At 42.8% G+C, this 18,725-nt stretch overlaps 2 protein-coding genes across 4 annotated transcripts in view; both read right to left on the bottom strand.

The window, feature by feature from the left end:
- Positions 1-213: 213 nt before the first annotated feature.
- LOC139536150 (interleukin-17 receptor C-like) lies at positions 214-14,467 on the bottom strand. Of its 3 annotated transcripts, none has more exons than XM_071336383.1 (15): positions 14,303-14,467; positions 13,319-13,716; positions 9,018-9,186; positions 8,728-8,837; positions 8,445-8,556; positions 8,279-8,320; positions 4,888-5,012; positions 4,738-4,794; positions 4,217-4,283; positions 3,838-4,070; positions 3,565-3,618; positions 3,281-3,332; positions 2,931-3,032; positions 1,795-1,833; positions 214-1,381 (listed from the first exon to the last, which is right to left on the bottom strand). In XM_071336383.1, exons 2-15 carry the CDS (start codon positions 13,433-13,435, stop codon positions 753-755), a joined length of 1,908 nt encoding a protein of 635 aa, XP_071192484.1. In that variant the 5' UTR covers positions 13,436-13,716; positions 14,303-14,467; the 3' UTR covers positions 214-752. The 3 variants fall into 3 exon arrangements, with proteins under 3 accessions (XP_071192484.1, XP_071192485.1, XP_071192486.1); XM_071336384.1 differs by having other exon boundaries at positions 8,445-8,553; XM_071336385.1 differs by lacking the exon at positions 14,303-14,467 and adding an exon at positions 9,286-9,354 and having other exon boundaries at positions 13,319-13,456.
- Positions 14,468-15,858: 1,391 nt separating this feature from the next.
- The window catches only part of LOC139536155 (inter-alpha-trypsin inhibitor heavy chain H3-like), a 45,635-nt gene continuing 42,768 nt past the window's right edge, over positions 15,859-18,725 (bottom strand). The window contains exons 20-21 of the mRNA XM_071336393.1: positions 16,495-16,576; positions 15,859-16,163 (exon numbers count right to left, since the gene is read on the bottom strand). Coding sequence (XP_071192494.1) covers positions 16,049-16,163; positions 16,495-16,576 — 197 coding nt within the window. The 3' untranslated portion in view covers positions 15,859-16,048. The remainder of the gene's footprint in view (positions 16,164-16,494; positions 16,577-18,725) is intronic.

Raw genomic sequence — 18,725 nt, 5'->3', positions numbered from 1 at the left:
TGTACACATTGGCCAGCCAGAGCACCACCACACAGATAATCAATGTTATTTATAACTGCACAAGTGTGAGACCGGGACTGCATTCCTGGCTGTCGCGCAACCCCTCTCGCGGCTATTTCCCACAGATATTGTTGTCTTTTTTAAAACATTTTTGAAATTGCAAAGTACTATTTTCGTCCTAGTGACAATATAAATTGTGATGAGAAATTCTTGTTTGTATCGAAATATATTTATTTTTCATCTTTGACGTTGAAAAAAGAATGCATTATTCAGTCCATGATAGATATTATGTTTTGGTCAATAATTATTTAGGTCATTTACATAGGCTTTCCACATTTAATTTCTACACTAATGCATAAACAGATAAGGAGAATATAATAAAATATATCTTTATTGTCCACTGGTTAGAACAGGAATTTGTCTTCTGCCTTTCTCAACACCCACAGACACACACACACTATGAGAGGCAGCGGGTCAGCAGCAGGACAGCACCCCTGGATGGAGAGCAAATGTTGGGTGTAGAGTGCCTTGCTTAAGGGCACAATGACAGAAGATGTTACATGGGATCAGAGAGCAGCAGCCTTCCAGCTGCCAGTTAGATCAGAGTTAGAGCTCAGGGTGACTGTTCTGCTGTAATGGCACAGCCTGCTATCCAGTGACAACACACTTATGAGGCAGCTCCTTAATCAGGAACCCCCCTGAGTCTCTCCACAAAGTCATAAGTCCCCCAGACAGTCTCTGTGTAGCTTCCTTCAGACCCTATGTCCACCTATACCAGCCTCAGGCCCTGTGGGCCCCATGGCCAGCTCAGCAAGGAGCCCCTGGCTCTGGGAGGGCAGGTGGAACATGGGCAGCCCTTGGAACAGCTCTGGGAGACCCCTCTCACTGCTGGGGGGCTTGGCAGAATGGGCCTCAAAGTGCACCAGTAGGAAGCGCTCTCCAGCACAGCCCAGTTTGTGGTCTGCCTTGATGCAGCTCAGAGCGGCACTGAACACGTCTGCATACGGGGAGGACAAGCCCTGGAGAAGCACCTTATCCGCCCCCTCCACCTCCTCACCCCCCTCCTCCTTCTCCACTCCCTGGACTATATTCTTTCCCTGTTGGCCCTGCTGGTCCCACTGTCGGACCCAGTCCTCTGTCCTCTCCCAGGCCGCCTGTGTCAGTACCAGTATTGCCCGGACCCCTTGACTGTCCAGGTGCTGCAGCTGGGAGTGCAGCCATGGCAGGGCCCCCAGAGAGCACAGCTCAGCCCGACTCCACAGGTCCACAGAGACACTGAAGCCCTGGGCACACAGAGAGGAACCGAGCTCACACACCAGCTCTGACACAGAGCCATCCACGTTCGGCGGGCTCAGCAGCACTATGTGTCCCCTGTTGGCTACTACAGAGGGAGGGAGGGAGGGAGGGAGGGAGGGAGGGAGGGAGGGAGGGAGGGAGGGAGGGAGGGAGGGAGGGAGGGAGGGAGGGAGGGAGGGAGGGAGGGAGGGAGGGAGGGAGGGAGGGAAAGAAAGGAGGGATATAAGGAGGGAGGGAAGAAATGGAGGGAAGGGAGGGCAGGACGGAAGGAAGGAGGGAGGGCAGGAGGGAGGGAGGGAGGGGAGGGCAGGACAGAGGGAGGGAGGGAGGAGGAAAGGAGGGAGGGACGGAAAGAAGAAAGGAAGGAGGGAGGGAGGCAAAGGGCATGGGGAGTTAGAAACATTCATTTTCCATTGTTTTGTCAATGATTATTGCTAGATGAATATGTATCTTCTTAATTTTCAGATTGTATATTTGGAGTATGAGAAACCTGCTTACGTCGACCACACTCCTCCTGGTACCATTCCCATGCCCTCCCTGTTGGAGAGACAGAAATGTGATGTGAAACACACTGACATGGTTCTGTAACACAGAGTCTCCTGTGTCATTTCAAGTAAGAGTTGTTTGTCCTTTACAAAAAGCCCTGGGCCATTGTCCACCCCCAAAATTCCTAACTGTAATAAACACCCACAAGTCAGTCAGAGACACATGAATGGAGCTATTGAGAGGAGGGGGGATCTGGGACATTGAGGAATACATGTAGTATAGGAAAGATCTTCATTCTCTTTCTCTAAATGTTTTATATTTTTTCAATCTTGTCTCATCGCTGCAACTCCCCAACGGGCACGTGAGGCGAAGGTCGAGTAATGCGTCCTCTGAAACATAACCCACCTAACCACGCTTCCTAACACCCGCCCACTTAACCCGGAAGCCAACCACACTAATGTGTCAGAGGAAACACCATTCAACTGACGACTGAGGTCAGCCAGCACCAATGTGTCAGAGGAAACACCATTCAACTGACGACTGAGGTCAGCCTGCACCAATGTGTCAGAGGAAACACCATTCAACTGACGACTGAGGTCAGCCTGCACCAATGTGTCAGAGGAAACACCATTCAACTGACGACTGAGGTCAGCCTGCACCAATGTGTCAGAAGAAACACAGTTCAACTGACGATCAAGGTCAGCCTGCAGGAGCTACAAGGAGTCGCTAGAGCGTGATGAGCAAAGTAAAACCCCCTTGGTCAAACCCTCCCCTAACAACACTGGGCCAATTGTGCGCTGTCCTATGGGACTCCCAATCAAGGCTGGTTGTGATGCAGCCTGGGATCAAACCCTGGTCTGTAGTGACACCTCTAAGCACAGCGATGCAGTGCCTCAGACCGCTGCGCCACTCGGGGGGCACTCTTGCTCGACATGTTGATCTCCTTTAAAACTACTCCTCTCTCTCTATTAAGACTGATTTGGTGGGAGGCAGAGAGCACATCTGTGGTGAGAAGAGCCTAGCACTCACTTCACCACAGTGTAACACAACACAAACCTAACACAAGTTTAACACTTTTGGACTCTTTTTGTCTCTTTTTGTCTCCCTTTGCATGTGTGTAGTTGGGGAGAAGGACCAGAGTGACTCACGTTTCAGTTTACCATGCAGGAAATATAGACAAATTGCTGCTAGGACAGCCAGCATCAGGGAGAGCAGGACCAACAGACTCCAGCGCCAGTGCCACCAACTGGCTGAGAGGGAGAAGTAAAGACATGATTATTTTCCAATCCTCCTAGAATTTCTTACCAGCTTCCCTACTGTGAACATGTATTTTATTGAGTATACAAATAAATACTTTATTGATGATACAGATTCGAACATAACAGCCATCTTTTTAAACACCAAAAATCTGTGGCCAGGAAATCTAACTTGTATTAGTTTCAGTAGGATCCATATCAACTTTGATAATGATACCTCAGCCCTCTCCTAAAATACTCACAGTCAATGGGACAGAAGGGGCCAAGCTCACTGTTCTTCCCGTTTACCTTAACCTGGAGGGACGGAGACCCCCCCCCCCCCCACACACACACACACACACACACACACACACACACACACACACACACACACACACACACACACACACACACACACACACACACACACACACACACACACACACACACACACACACTTAACATAAGATGAGCTCTCATCATGATACGACAGGATCCCAGTTCAATACTGGGGAACAACGAGAGTCAACCTGTAGAAGTGTCTTACCATCACACAGAGATCAAGGCCAAGTACGACATCCTCAAACACACCGGGCATCAGCTAAAACATAAAACAAATGTATCAATCATTCAATCAAAATATGTCTTATTCATATCTCACCAGACCATAAAAAAGCCACAAGTAAAAAACAAAACAAACAATTGCTACAAATGATGACAGTAACGTTATATCCCAACAACGAAAAGGTCACTAAAGACGTACCAATAAAAAGCAGAAAAAATTATCAAAAGCATCAATCAAATGGTTGGATATATGTACCCAGTGTCCCCTGCTGTTTTCCCTCCACATGTCATCTGACAGACGCTGCCTAAAGGCAACCAGCTCTGTGCACCTGTCCATGTCCAAGCCTTTCTCTTTCTGGCAGGGCCACACTTCTGCCTCCACCCTACAGGGGGCAGTCAGGTTCCAGGATAGCATGGCACCACCATTGTTCATTTGGCCCTGCACCACAGATACTGACACATTCTCCCATACATTCCTCTGCAACAGCTCTGGTGGAGAGACATAAAGGTTTAATATACCATACTCTATAGTGGAGTTATAGATGCAATGGGAATGAACTTCATGGCCCACATTCTTTACTGTCATAGTGTAACACAGGCGTAACAAGAAGGATGCTGCATGGTTCTTCTCTTACCGGTGTGGTTTCTAAAGGGACAGCTAATGGATCGATGAGACCTCTCGTCTCCTTTATTCCACCACACCTGAAACACACACACACACACAACCAATTAGCACACCTGAAACACACACCCCTATTAACACACACTGATTAATACCCACCTGAAACACACACACACCGATTACTAAAAAACACACACAGAAACAGAGAGCAACACAAAAAGGATAACCTTGTCTCTTACACTGAGTTGGATGTGTCTAGTAACAGCACTACTGACAAAAGTACTGTAGGCCTAATCCAGATTGAGATTCTGAGTGGTGCAGTGGTCTAAGGCACTGCATCTCAGTGCAAGAGGTGTCACTACAGTCCCTAGTTCAAATCCAGGCTGTGATTGGGAGTGCCATAAAGTGGTGCACAATTGACCCAGCGTCGTCTGGGTTTGCCTGGGGTAGGCTGTCATTGTAAATAAGAATTTGTTCTTAACTGACTTGCCTAGTTCAATTTTTAAAAATGGTAAGGGGAAATAAAATCAGTACCTGGAAGCACATGCAGGGGGTGACAGAGTGCAGTGGAACTGTACTCTCCTTACAGGTCTGTAAGACAACAAGCAACATGCTATCACTGGGAAGGGTGAAAGTCTGAGAAAATCGTTGCATATTAACTGAGTTTAAATGAACAACACGGACCCTGCACACTCCGTTATCTTCATGTTGTAGGCACATTTCCAGTGGGTAGGGGCTGTCATCTGCCGTGTTGACTTGCAGCCTCACCTCATGACTTTCCTGATCAATCAGAGTGCTGAAACTGGGGACTGACAGACACACTGGCCAATTACAGAGCAGAAAAATGTCTCTTTCTCTCTTCAAATAAACCAGAATCATTATGGAAAAACAGAACAAATGGCCACGGACAAACTATTAAAAACTGTTCAACTACTTTAATTATGCACTAACCCTAACTCTAGTCTTAACCCTTACTCTAACTCTAATCCTTGGTATAGCCCTAGACAAGAGGTTGCATTTCAACAGGGAGGCAATCGATAATCAAATTAGCATAATACAAAAATCCCCATAAAAATATGTCCGATTTTGCATTGGATGCATCACAATTCACCGCATCCGCCTATGTCGCACTTACACATCTGCGGTGAAAGGTAACAGATCATAGGAGGTGTTTGTCAGACCATGAGACATCCCGAAAATCGGTCTTCTCAGAAAATCGTCTGTAGCGTCCAAACTATTATGACCCCTCTATGGAAAGATGAGACTCTCACGAACACGATGGTGTTCTCCGTTTTGCTCTACATCCCCAAAAATCGTCTGAAGGGGACTGAAGGGGTCTGAAGTCAGTACAGCCGATCTGTAGCGTCCGAACAGTGTGGGCTACACACTAATTTGACTCCACTATGCAAAGGTGAGACTCTCATGAACACGTACATGTCGGTTTTGTCACAAGACTCATTTGAAGGTCCCCCAGTACCAAAAATATTAGCACCCTTGCACTTTTTTAACATAATGCACCATAATGCACCACAATATAAAAATCACAAATTCAACCAGTTTGAATAGGGAAAAGGACTCATTCTCCTGTTTTGTATCGCTGTGTGTACCGCAATGAGTCAATACTTATTTTCCACCATAATTAGCTAATTAATTAATTAAAAATCCTACAATGTGATTTTCTGGAGTTTTTTTTCTCATTTTGTCTGTCATAGTTGAAGTGTACCTATGATGAAAATTACAGGCCTCTCTCATTTTTTAAAGTGGGAGAACTTGCACAATTGGTGGCTGACTAAATACTTTTTTGCCCCACTGTATGTATATATATATATATATATATATATATATACAGTGGGGAGAACAAGTATTTGATACACTGCCGATTTTTCAGGTTTTCCTACTTACAAAGCATGTAGAGGTCTGTAATTTTTATCATAGGTACACTTCAACTGTGAGAGACGGAATTTAAAACAAAAATCCAGAAAATCACATTGTATGATTTTTAAGTAATTAATTCGCATTTTATTGCATGACATAAGTATTTGATACATCAGAAAAGCAGAACTTAATATTTGGTACAGAAACCTTTGTTTGCAATTACAGAGATCATACGTTTCCTGTAGTTCTTGACCAGGTTTGCACACACTGCAGCAGGGATTTTGGCCCACTCCTCCATACAGACCTTCTCCAGATCCTTCAGGTTTCGGGGCTGTCGCTGGGCAATACGGACTTTCAGCTCCCTCCAAAGATTTTCTATTGGGTTCAGGTCTGGAGACTGGCTAGGCCACTCCAGGACCTTGAGATGCTTCTTACGGAGCCACTCCTTAGTTGCCCTGGCTGTGTGTTTCGGGTCGTTGTCATGCTGGAAGACCCAGCCACGACCTATCTTCAATGCTCTTACTGAGGGAAGGAGGTTGTTGGCCAAGATCTCGCGATGCATGGCCCCATCCATCCTCCCCTCAATACGGTGCAGTCATCCTGTCCCCTTTGCAGAAAAGCATCCCCAAAGAATGATGTTTCCACCTCCAAGCTTCACGGTTAGGATGGTGTTCTTGAGGTTGTACTAATCCTTCTTCTTCCTCCAAACACGGCGAGTGGAGTTTAGACCAAAAAGCTCTATTTTTGTCTCATCAGACCACATGACCTTCTTCAATTCCTCCTCTGGATCATCCAGATGGTCATTGGCAAACTTCAGACGGGCCTGGACATGCGCTGGCTTGAGCAGGGGGACCTTGCGTGCGCTGCAGGATTTTAATCCATGACGGCGTAGTGTGTTACTAATGGTTTTCTTTGAGACTGTGGTCCCAGCTCTCTTCAGGTCATTAACCAGGTCCTGCCGTGTAGTTCTTGGCTGATCCCTCACCTTCCTCATGATCATTGATGCCCCACGAGGTGAGATCTTGCATGGAGCCCCAGACCGAGGGTGATTGACCGTCATCTTGAACTTCTTCCATTTTCTAATAATTGCGCCAACAGTTGTTGCCTTCTCACCAAGCTGCTTGGCTATTGTCCTGTAGCCCATCCCAGCCCATCCCAGGTCTACAATTTATCCCTGATGTCCTTACACAGCTCTCTGGTCTTGGCCATTGTGGAGAGGTTGGAGTCTGTTTGATTGAGTGTGTGGACAGGTGTCTTTTATACAGGTAACGAGTTCAAACAGGTGCAGTTAATACAGGTAATGAGTGGAGAACAGGAGGGCTTCTTAAAGAAAAACTAACAGGTCTGTGAGAGCCGGAATTCTTACTGGTTGGTAGGTGATCAAATACTTATGTCATGCAATAAAATGCTAATTAATTACTTAAAAATCATACAATGTGATTTTCTGGATTTTTGTTTTAGATTCCGTCTCTCACAGTTGAAGTGTACCTATGATAAAAATGACAGACCTCTACATGCTTTGTAAGTAGGAAAACCTGCAAAATCGGCAGTGTATCAAATACTTGTTCTCCCCACTGTATATATATATATATATATATCCTGATCTTTCTTATATCTCTCAGATATAGAACACACACTTCAGAAAAAACTTCCTTTTGAATATTTTGGGGGGTCTATCTGTTCCATGTAGTGAATCTGTTATTCAATCCGTTTGTAAGGGCTAGTAGCAGGAAGGCCAAAAATCTTTTTTCATCAAATTATTTTGTAATATATAAAAAATATATATACTTCAAGGGGTCTTACAATTCTAAATCAAATAGCTAAATGATCCTTGGTATGACCTTCTTAAAATAATTCCATATAGCTTAGTAGAACCCCCCTCCCCCGGCTTAGGCAGGGCTTAAACTTATGGGTTAATCATCTATAGAGGACGATCCATTAAAGTTAGACCAATATTAAAGTAAGACCAATATATCTGCACACAGTACTCAGGAGATGTAATAACCATAGAATTAGAATGAGTAGAATAGAAATGGAACCCGATTGAATGCTGTACAGTGCTTTCTGATTTTACTTCTTGCTTTACTCCTATGGTTACACTCCTGACTAGATACCCATTCTAGTAATTATATTTATATGTTAATAACAACATAGGAACCATAGAAACAAACAAATGTAGAACATAGAGCATGTAACTCACCGTCACACTCTTCTACAACCCCCTGTGCAGCAGATGAGCACACTAAGGGAAGATAGGACAAATAATTATCAGATCTCAAAATTTCAGAGGATCAATTACTAATAAATATGTATTGACAGTCAAAGCAATTACATAAAATGTTAGATCACTATGGGAAATGCAATACCTTCATCCACTGAGGGAAGCACCACTTTAGAGTGGTTGGAACAAACATACACAGTCACCTGACTGTTGAAGGACACTGCATTATCTTTAAGCAGCAGTGACAGCCATGCCTGCTGGGTGTATATGAACATAGAAATGAATCACAAAACACACACACACATGCACCTACGCATGGACACACACAGACGCACACACGCACACACACACACACACACATACGTATGCACACATACACATGCTAGCATGCACACACGCACACACACACACACACATATGGAATGTACCTTGGATGTAGCTTGCCCATCCAGAGCAGCAAGGATCACTGTGAACTCCAGAATCTTGCAAATGTCCATTTCTAGCTCTGGTACGTTGTAACATACATTCACATATGATGCTGAAACACAGAGAACCCAGTAGGCTGCAGGAGTGAGGATAGCATGACTTACTGACACAAGATGAGAGTATTTTAAATAAACCATGCGTTACAAGCTAATACGGGTGCACTCTACCAAACTGTTGTCTTTTTCAATTTTAACAGCAGCATAAAAAATGGGGTTTAGATGGTTCACACAACCTGTCTGGTGGTTTCTGAGCTGGATGTCAAGGTGAATGTGTAGGCAGGGTCCGCATGCTGTGCCCTGTCTGCAGCACAGCACTGGCTGCACCTCCAGACCCATGTCATCGACAGGACACTTTGGGATCAGAACCACAGCACCTGCCTTCACTGTGCAGTTAGAGAGACCCTGATGAGAAAAAAGGTAAACAGTCACTACACAACTACCGTTGTTGTATGCAGTATTATACTCTATTCATCCATACATACACAGTAACTACATACCTACCGATAAGTACCCTACTGTGTTCAACCCAGTGACGTGCAGTCAGGGTAGGCAAGTTAGCCAGTGCCTATCCTGTGATAATCGAATCAAAATAACTGTTGTGAAAATCCAAATAAAAAATATAATAAAAAATACATTTTCACAACCACAAACAAATATCTAATGTTTTCTCTCAATGATTCTGGTGGTTTGTACGCTGAAAATACCAACATTTGCGAAAACTGCATAAGAAACACTCAGGAGAGGTGCCAGGGTATGCATCACTGATTGCCAGATGCAGTGCCTACCTTCCCCTTCATTGAAACGCATTCAAATCATATTCCTGACTCTTTTCACTGTTGATGGAAAGAGCAAGCACTGTAAATTACCTATGGTGCTAGCTACATTCATTCATTTGAGCAAATTTCATAGTTTGCACATGCGTATTGCCTTAAAAATGTTTTTGTACATCAGAGATAGTCACCTCTTCCTCTCTGTGGATATGCAGTGCTTATGGTTGTGTTTACATAGTTTGCCACTGTCATTAATGAAGTTAACTTGCTAGCATACACAATAACCTGACAAAATTGATATCATCCAGAAGGATAGATTAATGGATTTAATTTACAAGCCTTAAAGCATTTTCCTTTGCAATTAGCAGGTCATTGTTGAACGAACATGAGAAAAATTATTACAAATGTGTAAAACATATGTAACTTGCTCCATCATTATCAGTCGCATGGACCACAACATACATTTAACTTTTTAGGCATAGGGGGCAGCATTTTCACTTTGGATGAATAGCGTGCCCAAATTGAGCTGTCTCCTACTCTGTCCCAGATGCTAATATATGCATATTATTATTACTATTGGATAGAAAACACTCTGAAGTTTCTAAAACTGTTTGAATTATGTCTGTGAGTATAACAGAACTCATATGGCAGGCAAAAATCTGAGAAAAAATACAAACAGGAAGTGGAAATTTCAACCAAGATCCTATTGAAATCACAGCGAGATATGGATGAGTTTGCACTTCCTGCGGCTTCCACTAGATGTCAACAGTCTGTAGAACCTTGTCTGATGCCTCTACTGGCATGAGAGGGGAATTAGTCAGGTCTGCCATGACTGGTCTGCCACGCAACTATGACTGAGGAGCAGACTGTTTACTCTGGTCACCTCTGTGCACCTTTCATCCAAGCTACTCAATACTGCCCCTGCAGCCATAAGAAGTTAATGCCTTTAGGGGGGTGCAAGGAGTCTACAGTTGGGTAGGGAGCACCCCCCACCCGTGCCCATCCAATAGGGGTCATTTTGGACGTTTTTTTTTTTTTATTGTTAAAAAACAACGGAGTCCCACTTCTCCCTCATCATACATGACAAATAGACCATCTAGGTTGATTCATGGCTTAACATAGTGATATATATAATTTGGGCAGTATAAATGCCATTTGGACATGGTCCACTGACTTTTAGGTTTGGAAACCGACTTCCTATGATGGTACACGGCAAATGGACATAACATCCTGATTTGGCACATTCAATACTTTCATGTTGCATTTGGACATTTCTTATGGCATTTGGCAATGGTTCACTGACTTTTGACTTGGACTTTGAAATCCTATGAAATCATATTGCAAATGGACAAAACATATGCTTTATGGACAAGTAAAAAAAATATGACAATAAAATATTATGAAAGTATGTTCATACAGTTCTTATACATGTATAATTGACAAAAAAAATCGAAAGAATTTCAAAAAAAATAATATTTGTTTTATATATCAACTCATACACCCTGTACCATGGAATCGGTACATCAAAAATCTCTTCCCAACTATTTTGCAATCTGTATGGCACAGTTGTCAACATCCTGGTCCTCAAATGAAACTGGTATACTTTCCTATTTATGCTATTTTTATTCCTCCGCCAGTTTTGATCCTTTATATTGGGCAGACAGACCAGTTCCCTACCTCCTCCCGCTGCCACGTGCCTCCTCCATTTTTGGGGTAATACTGTATTCAGTTGGTTGTACTCTTGGATTGAGCAGACCTTCCCATACAATTCTGAACTCCATGAAAGACATAACTCTACCATTACAATTTCCAATTTTATCAACCAGCATATTTCAGTTCAGCCATAATATTTGTTGTAATATTTGTTCTGTCTTTTCAGGGGGATGAAATTGAAATTGTAGCCAGCTCTGCAATGCTTTTTTGAAAAAGTGAGATACTTTGAAAAAAGTATAATTTTCAATTAATCGAAAATGAGACATGGCAATCCGCACAAAGGCAAAATGGCAATTTTTAAACAATGGATGAGCTTTTCTTAATAATCTGCTAGAAAACCATTTAGGGTTCAACTAACACTTTTGAATAAGTGAAGCTTTTAGAGAGAGGTTTAGTGCTTTTCTATTTAATAATTTCAACCCACCCAATTCATATTCATTATATAGATAGGCACACTTTATTTTGTCTGGTTTAGCGTTCCAGATAAAATTAAATATTTTTTGCTCATATGATTTGAAAAAATGTATCATCAGGAGTAGGCAGCGCCATAAGTAAGTGAATAAACTGAAATATGACTAAGGAGTTAATCAGGGCAATTTTTCCATAAATAGACAGATATTTACCTCTCGAAATTCATTGTGGAGAGCTCATTTATATATTTTGTGATATGAATACCAAGTATGTCTACTTCACCATCAGCCCATTTTATAGGTAAACTGCAGGGTAATGTAAAAGTTGTATTTTTTAAAGATCCAATATGTAATATTGTACACATCATAATTAGGTTTTAGTCCAGAGAGTCCAGAAAAGTTATCTTCAATGAGACATTGCAGGGATCTAGCTTGCGGACTTAATATAAAACTTGAGTCATCGGCATACATGGAAAACTTTGTTGTTAAGCCTTGGATTTCTAATCCTCTAATGTTGTGATTGGATCTGATTTTAATAGCTAGCATTTCGATGGCCAAAACAAATAGATATTGTGACAGCAGACACCCTTGTTTAACTCCTATTGACAATTGAAAACTCTCTGAGAAGTAGCCACTATTTACTATTTTACACCTAGGGTTGCTATACATTACTTTTACACATTTTATAAGAGAATCACCGAAATGTTTAAAATTCAGGCATTTATAAGTAAATTCCAGTCTTTCGTTATCAAAGGCCTTTTCAAAATACGCTATAAGTACCAGGCCTGGCCTCTTAGATGTTTCATGATGTTCTATTATTTCTAGTAGTTGTCGTATATTATCTCCAATGTATCATTCATGTAAAAAACCTGTATGATCAGGATGAACAATACCTGGTAAAACCTTTTTAATTCTGAGTGCTATGCATTTTGCTAGTATTTTTGCATCACAACATTGAAGTGTAAGAGACCTCCAGTTTTTTAGATAGACTGGATCTTTATATTTGCCATCTGGATCTTGTTTTAGTAATAGTGAAATCAGACCTTCCTGCTGAGTACATGATAGACCACCATTTATATAGGAGTAGTTAAAACAAGCTAACAATGGAACAATCTAACAACTAAACAAAAGGATTAGGGTTAGTGGTTAGAGAATTAGGTCAGTAACCGAAAGGTTGCTGGATCGAATCCCTGAGCTGACAAGGTAAAAATCTGTCATTCTGCCCTGAACAATGCAGTTAACCCCCTGTTAACCCATCATTGTAAATAAGAATTTGTTCTTAACTGAATTGCCTAGTTAAATAAAGATTAAAAAATAAAATAATGTAGTATATTGATATACCTCTATTGGTATCCCATCAAGCCCTGGGGATTTTCCAGACTGAAAGGATTTAATAGCCTCAAAAAGTTATTCCTCTGTAATTTGGCCTTTGCACGGATCTTTCCGTACATTTGTTAATTTTCATAAATGTTTATTATTTGGAAAGAATTCAGAGGCACACTTTCTCTGTTCCGTTCCCATCTCTGTCTTTCCTCTCACTCATTTCTGTGTCAGACTTCTTAACTCTCTCCCTCTCTCTCTCTTTCTCTCACACACACCTTGATTGTTGACCTCTCGTTATCATGATCATTAGTTTATTACCTTTGAGCAGGTGAAGTGTTCACTCTTATAGTCAAGCATTTCCAACTCCAAAGCTGAAGCGAAAATCTGGATCAAGAGAAGGATTGCAAGCGACCACCACAAAAACATTGCTTTCATAATTTTCCTCAAATTTTACACATTCAGAGGTTTGTACCACTTGGATCCTCAAGCACTTGTTTTCTTCATCTGTGATTATCAACTGTTGTCAGATATGTCCACACACAACCCCATCAGCACGCCTCTGTGTTTCTGCCGACACATGGAAAACAAGTTGAGCAAGTCCTAAAATCAAGTTGAGCAAGTCCTATTTCCTGGCATTGAGCTTTGTTAGAAGTCTAGACTGATGCCAACTTCCTGATGTCAGACACCAGCCTGTGTTGAAGAATTGAGGGGATTACCTGAGGGAAACAGAGAGAACAAAGTGCTGCCTGTAAACTAAGATTAGATAGACATTTGTGACATGCCTTGCTCAATTTCAACTGGTACAGTAAAAATGAATGACAGCCTAGCCATGATAGAATGAGAGAATAGCCTACAGTTGTGTCAAGTTGGCTGGATGTCCTTTGGGTGGTGGACCATCCTTGATACACACAGGAAACGTATGAGCGTGAAAAACCCAACAGTGTTAGAGTTCTTGACACAAACCGGTGCACCTGGCACCTACTACCATACCACATTCAAAGGCACCTCAATCTTTTGTCTTGCACATTCACCCTCTGAATGGCACACATACATAACCCATGTCTCAATTGTCTCAAGGCTTAAAATATTTCTTTAACATGTCGTCTCCCCTTCATCTACACTTATTGTAGTGGATTTAACAAGTGACATCGATAAGGGATCATAGCTTTCACCTGGATTCACCTGGTCAGTCTATGTCATGAAAAGAGCAGGTTTTCTTAATGTTTGGTACACTCAGTGTCTATCATATGTAGTATGTTATTCTAATCAGCGGTTACATGAGCATACATGTGTAATACTTACAGCATAGATATTTTATCTTCACATCCATCTGCCAGAGTATATTACATTCCTTGATTGAAAAAGCTACAAATCTACACAGTAAGGGAATACCGTGATTATGTATCCTGTGAAATCCAACAGTTTCATTGTTAGTGTGCTCTGTCAATGCCAGGTAACTGGTATTTGGTAGGTTGAGTCATGTGGTGATTGTCTCTCAACCATGGCATGATCCCTCCCCTCTGTGTCCTTGTCCAGCCCCCCCCCGTGTCCGTGTCCTTGTCCAGCCCCCCCCCCGACAGACACACACACTCTCACACACTCTCTCTCTCTCACACACACAAACAACACCCATACTCCCGAGTTTGGCGCAGCGGTCGAAGGCATTGCATCTCAGTGCTAGAGGCGTCACTACAGACCCGTGTTCGATTCCAGGCTGTATCACAACGGGCCATGATTGGAAGTCCCATAGGGTGGCGCACAATTGGCCCAGCGTCATCCGGGTTTGGCTGGAGTAGGCCGTCATTGTGAAATAAGAATTTGTTCTTAACTGATTTGCCTAGTTAAAAAAAAAAAAACATGAAAAACACACACATTACAACCCAAAAAGCAGTGACATAAAACCCATGGTAATAGACAAGGCAACGCAGCAGTAATATCCAGCAGGAACCCTGCTTGTTTATTGTGGTAAAACTTTAACTAATGTACCCAGACGGATCAAAGTCTATATCCTTGGCTGTGTGTGTGTGTTATCAGTTAGGTATAAATCCAATGTAAAGCCTGTCAAGCATGTGTCTGTCTGTTAACATACTGTACGCTTAGTCATGTCAAGACCCACAGAAGAGTCTACAATTAGATTGTAGATTTAGTGAAAATATCAGTGATACTGTACGTAGTGGTTCAAGGCACAGTTTTCCTGTTCAGTTTGTTTCCTTCAGCAGGGTGTCCTGTAAAATGTATTAGTCACCTTACTTCAAGAGAACCATTACAGAAATGCATTCCTGGATTGCTTAATAGCTTTTCCCTGGTGGCGATGATACACACATGACTTGACTAAGATCATACAATACACAGCTGACAAAATTATGGTTAGCTGTAAATAGAGAATGTTTAATGTCCATGCTATGAACATGGTGACCCATCACCTCCCAGACCCACCCAGTGCAAACAGCCATTGACCTCACAGTGTAAACGGAAGTTAGAGAGTGAAAAATGAATGCAAATGCAGACACACAATAGGCTTGTGTGTGTGTGTTTGTGTGGTTTGTGTATTTGTGCGTGTGTGTGTGTGTGTGTGTGTATGCATGTGAGTGGGTGTGCATGGGTGTGTGTGTGTGTGTGTGTGTGTGTGTGTGTGTGTGTGTGTGTGTGTGTGTGTGTGTGTGTGTGTGTGTGTGTGTGTGTGTGTGTGTGTGTGTGTGTGTGCGCATACAGTATGTGAGTGTGTGCTTGTGTATGTGTGTGAGAGAGAGAGAGAGTGTGTATATGGTGCCAATTCTGTTTTGTTCTATATTGATCCTTAGCTTGAGTTTAGTCACAAATACATTATTTATTGAAGAGTGTGGAATGCAACACAAAAGTTGTCACTGTTCAAAAAAGGATACATTTATTCAACAATGAATATGTTACAGGAGAATTTAGCTGTGTTATTATGTGAACTCGTTGGACTCTATAAAGAAACCTCAGGCTTTATTGTTTCTCTTCTTAATTCTAGAACAGAATTACTGTATAGTGTTGATTAGTTGGTGATGGGAGCAACTACATGGTCAGTTAGAGTTGTGTGACGGTGAAGTCAGCTAGCTCCCCCTGTAGGGCAGACTGAAGAGGCAGCAACCAGCATGCCACGGTGGGGGCAGAGCGAACGCTGAGATCCACAGCAGAGTCCCTACAACACACACACACACACACACACACACACACACACACACACACACACACACACACACACACACACACACACACACACACACACACACACACACACACACACACACACACACACACACACACCAAGGTTCTTAGCATAAACAGAACACTCCAGTTTCCCTAACTATTCTCACAGAACTATACAATAACACATAATCATCAAAATATAAACTCAATAAATACACTAAAGACACATTATTGCTGAAGATACACAGTAGTAACACACACAACCTATGAACAGTCAAGATCACTATACACGCAGTTAGTTTCTGATAGACAGTTGATCTTACCTGGAGACTTCTACTTCTTTGTCCTGAATCTTCAGTTTCATTGTTGTCCCCTGGACCTCCTCATAGGCAACAGGTGGATGGGCTGTAAAACACAGTACAAATACTGTCACCATGAATCAAATGGACAGTATGAGCAGGTGGTCCTCTGTAGCTCTAATCAAATCAAATAAAATGTTATTGGTCACATACACATGTGACACGCAGGTGTTAATGCGAGTGTAGCGAAATGCTTGTGCTTCTAGTTCCGACCATGCAGTAATATCTAACAATAATCTAACAATTTCACAATAACTACCTTTTACACACAAGTGTAAAGGGAATTAATAAGAATATGTACATATAAATATATGGATGAGCGATGGCCGAACGGCATAGGCAAGATGCAGTAGATGGTATAGAGTACAGTATATACATATTAGATGAGTAATGTAGTGTATGTAAACATTATATAAAGTGCCATTGTTTAAAGTGGCTAGTGATACATTTATTACATCCAATTTTGTATTATTAAGTGGCTAGAGATTTGAGTCAGTATGTTGGCAGCAGCCACTCAATGTTAGTGATGGCTGTTTCACAGTCTGATGGCCTTGAAGTAGAACCTGTTTTTCAGTCTCTCGGTCCCAGCTTTGATGCACCTGTACTGACCTCGCCTTCTAGATGATAGCGGGGTGAACAGGCAGTGGCTCAGGTGGTTGTTGTCCTTGATGATCTTTTTGGCCTTCCTGTGACATCGGGTGGTGTAGGTGTCCTGGAAGGCAGGTAGTTTGCCCCCCGGTGATGCGTTGTGCAGACCTCACCACCCTCTGAAGAGCCTTATGGTTTTGGGTTGAGCAGTTGCCGTACTAGGCGGTGATACAGCCCGATAGGATGCTCTCAATTGTGCATCTGTAAAAGTTTGTGAGTGTTTTTGGTGACAAGACAAATTTCTTCAGCCTCCTGAGTTTGAAGAGGCGCTGTTGCGCCTTCTTCACCACGCTGTCTGTGTGGGTGGACCATTTCAGTTTGTCTGTGATGTGTACGCAGAGGAACTTAAAACTTTCCACCTTCTCCACTACTGTCCCGTCGATGTGGATACTGGGGTGCTCCCTCTGTTGTTTCCTGAAGTCCACGATCATCTCCTTTGTTTTGTTGACGTTGAGTGTGAGGTTATTTTCCTGACACCACACTCCGAGGGCCTTCACCTCCTCCCTGTAGGCCGTCTTGTTGTTGTTGGTAATCAAGCCTACCACTGTAGTGTTGTCTGCAAAATTGATGATTGCGTTGGAGGCGTGCATGGCCACGCAGTCATGGGTGAAAACGGAGTACAGGAGAGGGCTGAGAACGCACCCTTGTGGGGCCCCAGTGTTGAGGATCAGCAAGGTGGAGATGTTGCTTCCTACCCTCACCACCTGTGGGCGTCCCATCAGGAAGTCCAGGACCCAGTTGAACAGGGTGGGGTCGAGACCCAGGGTCTCGAGCTTAATGACAAGTTTGGAGGGTACTATGGTGTTAAATGCTGAGCTGTCGTCGATGAACAGCATTCTTACATAGGTATTCCTCTTGTCCAGATGGGTTAGGGCAGTGTGCAGTGTGATTGCAATTGCGTCGTCTGTGGACCTATAGGGGCGGTAAGCAAATTGGAGTGGGTCTAGGGTGTCAGGTAGGGTGGAGGTGATATGGTCCTTCCCTAGTCTCTCAAAGCACTTCATGATGACGGAAGTGAGTGCTGCAGGGCGATAGTCGTTTAGCTCAGTTACCTTAGCTTTCTTGGGAACAGGAACAATTTTGGCCCTCTTGAAGCATGTGGGAACAGCAGACTGGGATAGGGATTGATTGCCAACTGACATTTACTCCTCAGGTGCTGACTTGCTGCACCCTCGACAACTACTGTGATTATTATTATTTGACCATGCTGGTCATTTATGAACATTTGAACACCATGTTCTGTTATAATCTCCACCCGGCACAGCCAGAAGAGGACACATACCTCTCGTGTCTGAGCCGTTGAATTGCAACTCTACTTTGTCTCTATACTGACGCCTAGCTTGTTTGATTGCCTGGCGATCGCCTTGCCCTGATTAAAAGCAGTTGTTCGTGCTTTCAGTTTTGTGCCAATGCTTCCATCAATCCACGGTTTCTGGTTGGGGAAGGTTTTAATGGTCGCCGTGGGTACAACTTCACCGATGCACTTGCTATTAAACTCGCTCATTGAATCAGCGTATACATCATTGTTGTTGTTCGATGCTACCCGA

This window comes from Salvelinus alpinus, chromosome 12 (genome assembly GCF_045679555.1).
Source record: "Salvelinus alpinus chromosome 12, SLU_Salpinus.1, whole genome shotgun sequence".
In the NCBI taxonomy this organism is placed as follows: domain Eukaryota; kingdom Metazoa; phylum Chordata; class Actinopteri; order Salmoniformes; family Salmonidae; genus Salvelinus; species Salvelinus alpinus.
Note: the sequence above shows the minus strand (reverse complement) of the source record. Positions and strands in the feature narration are given on the sequence as shown.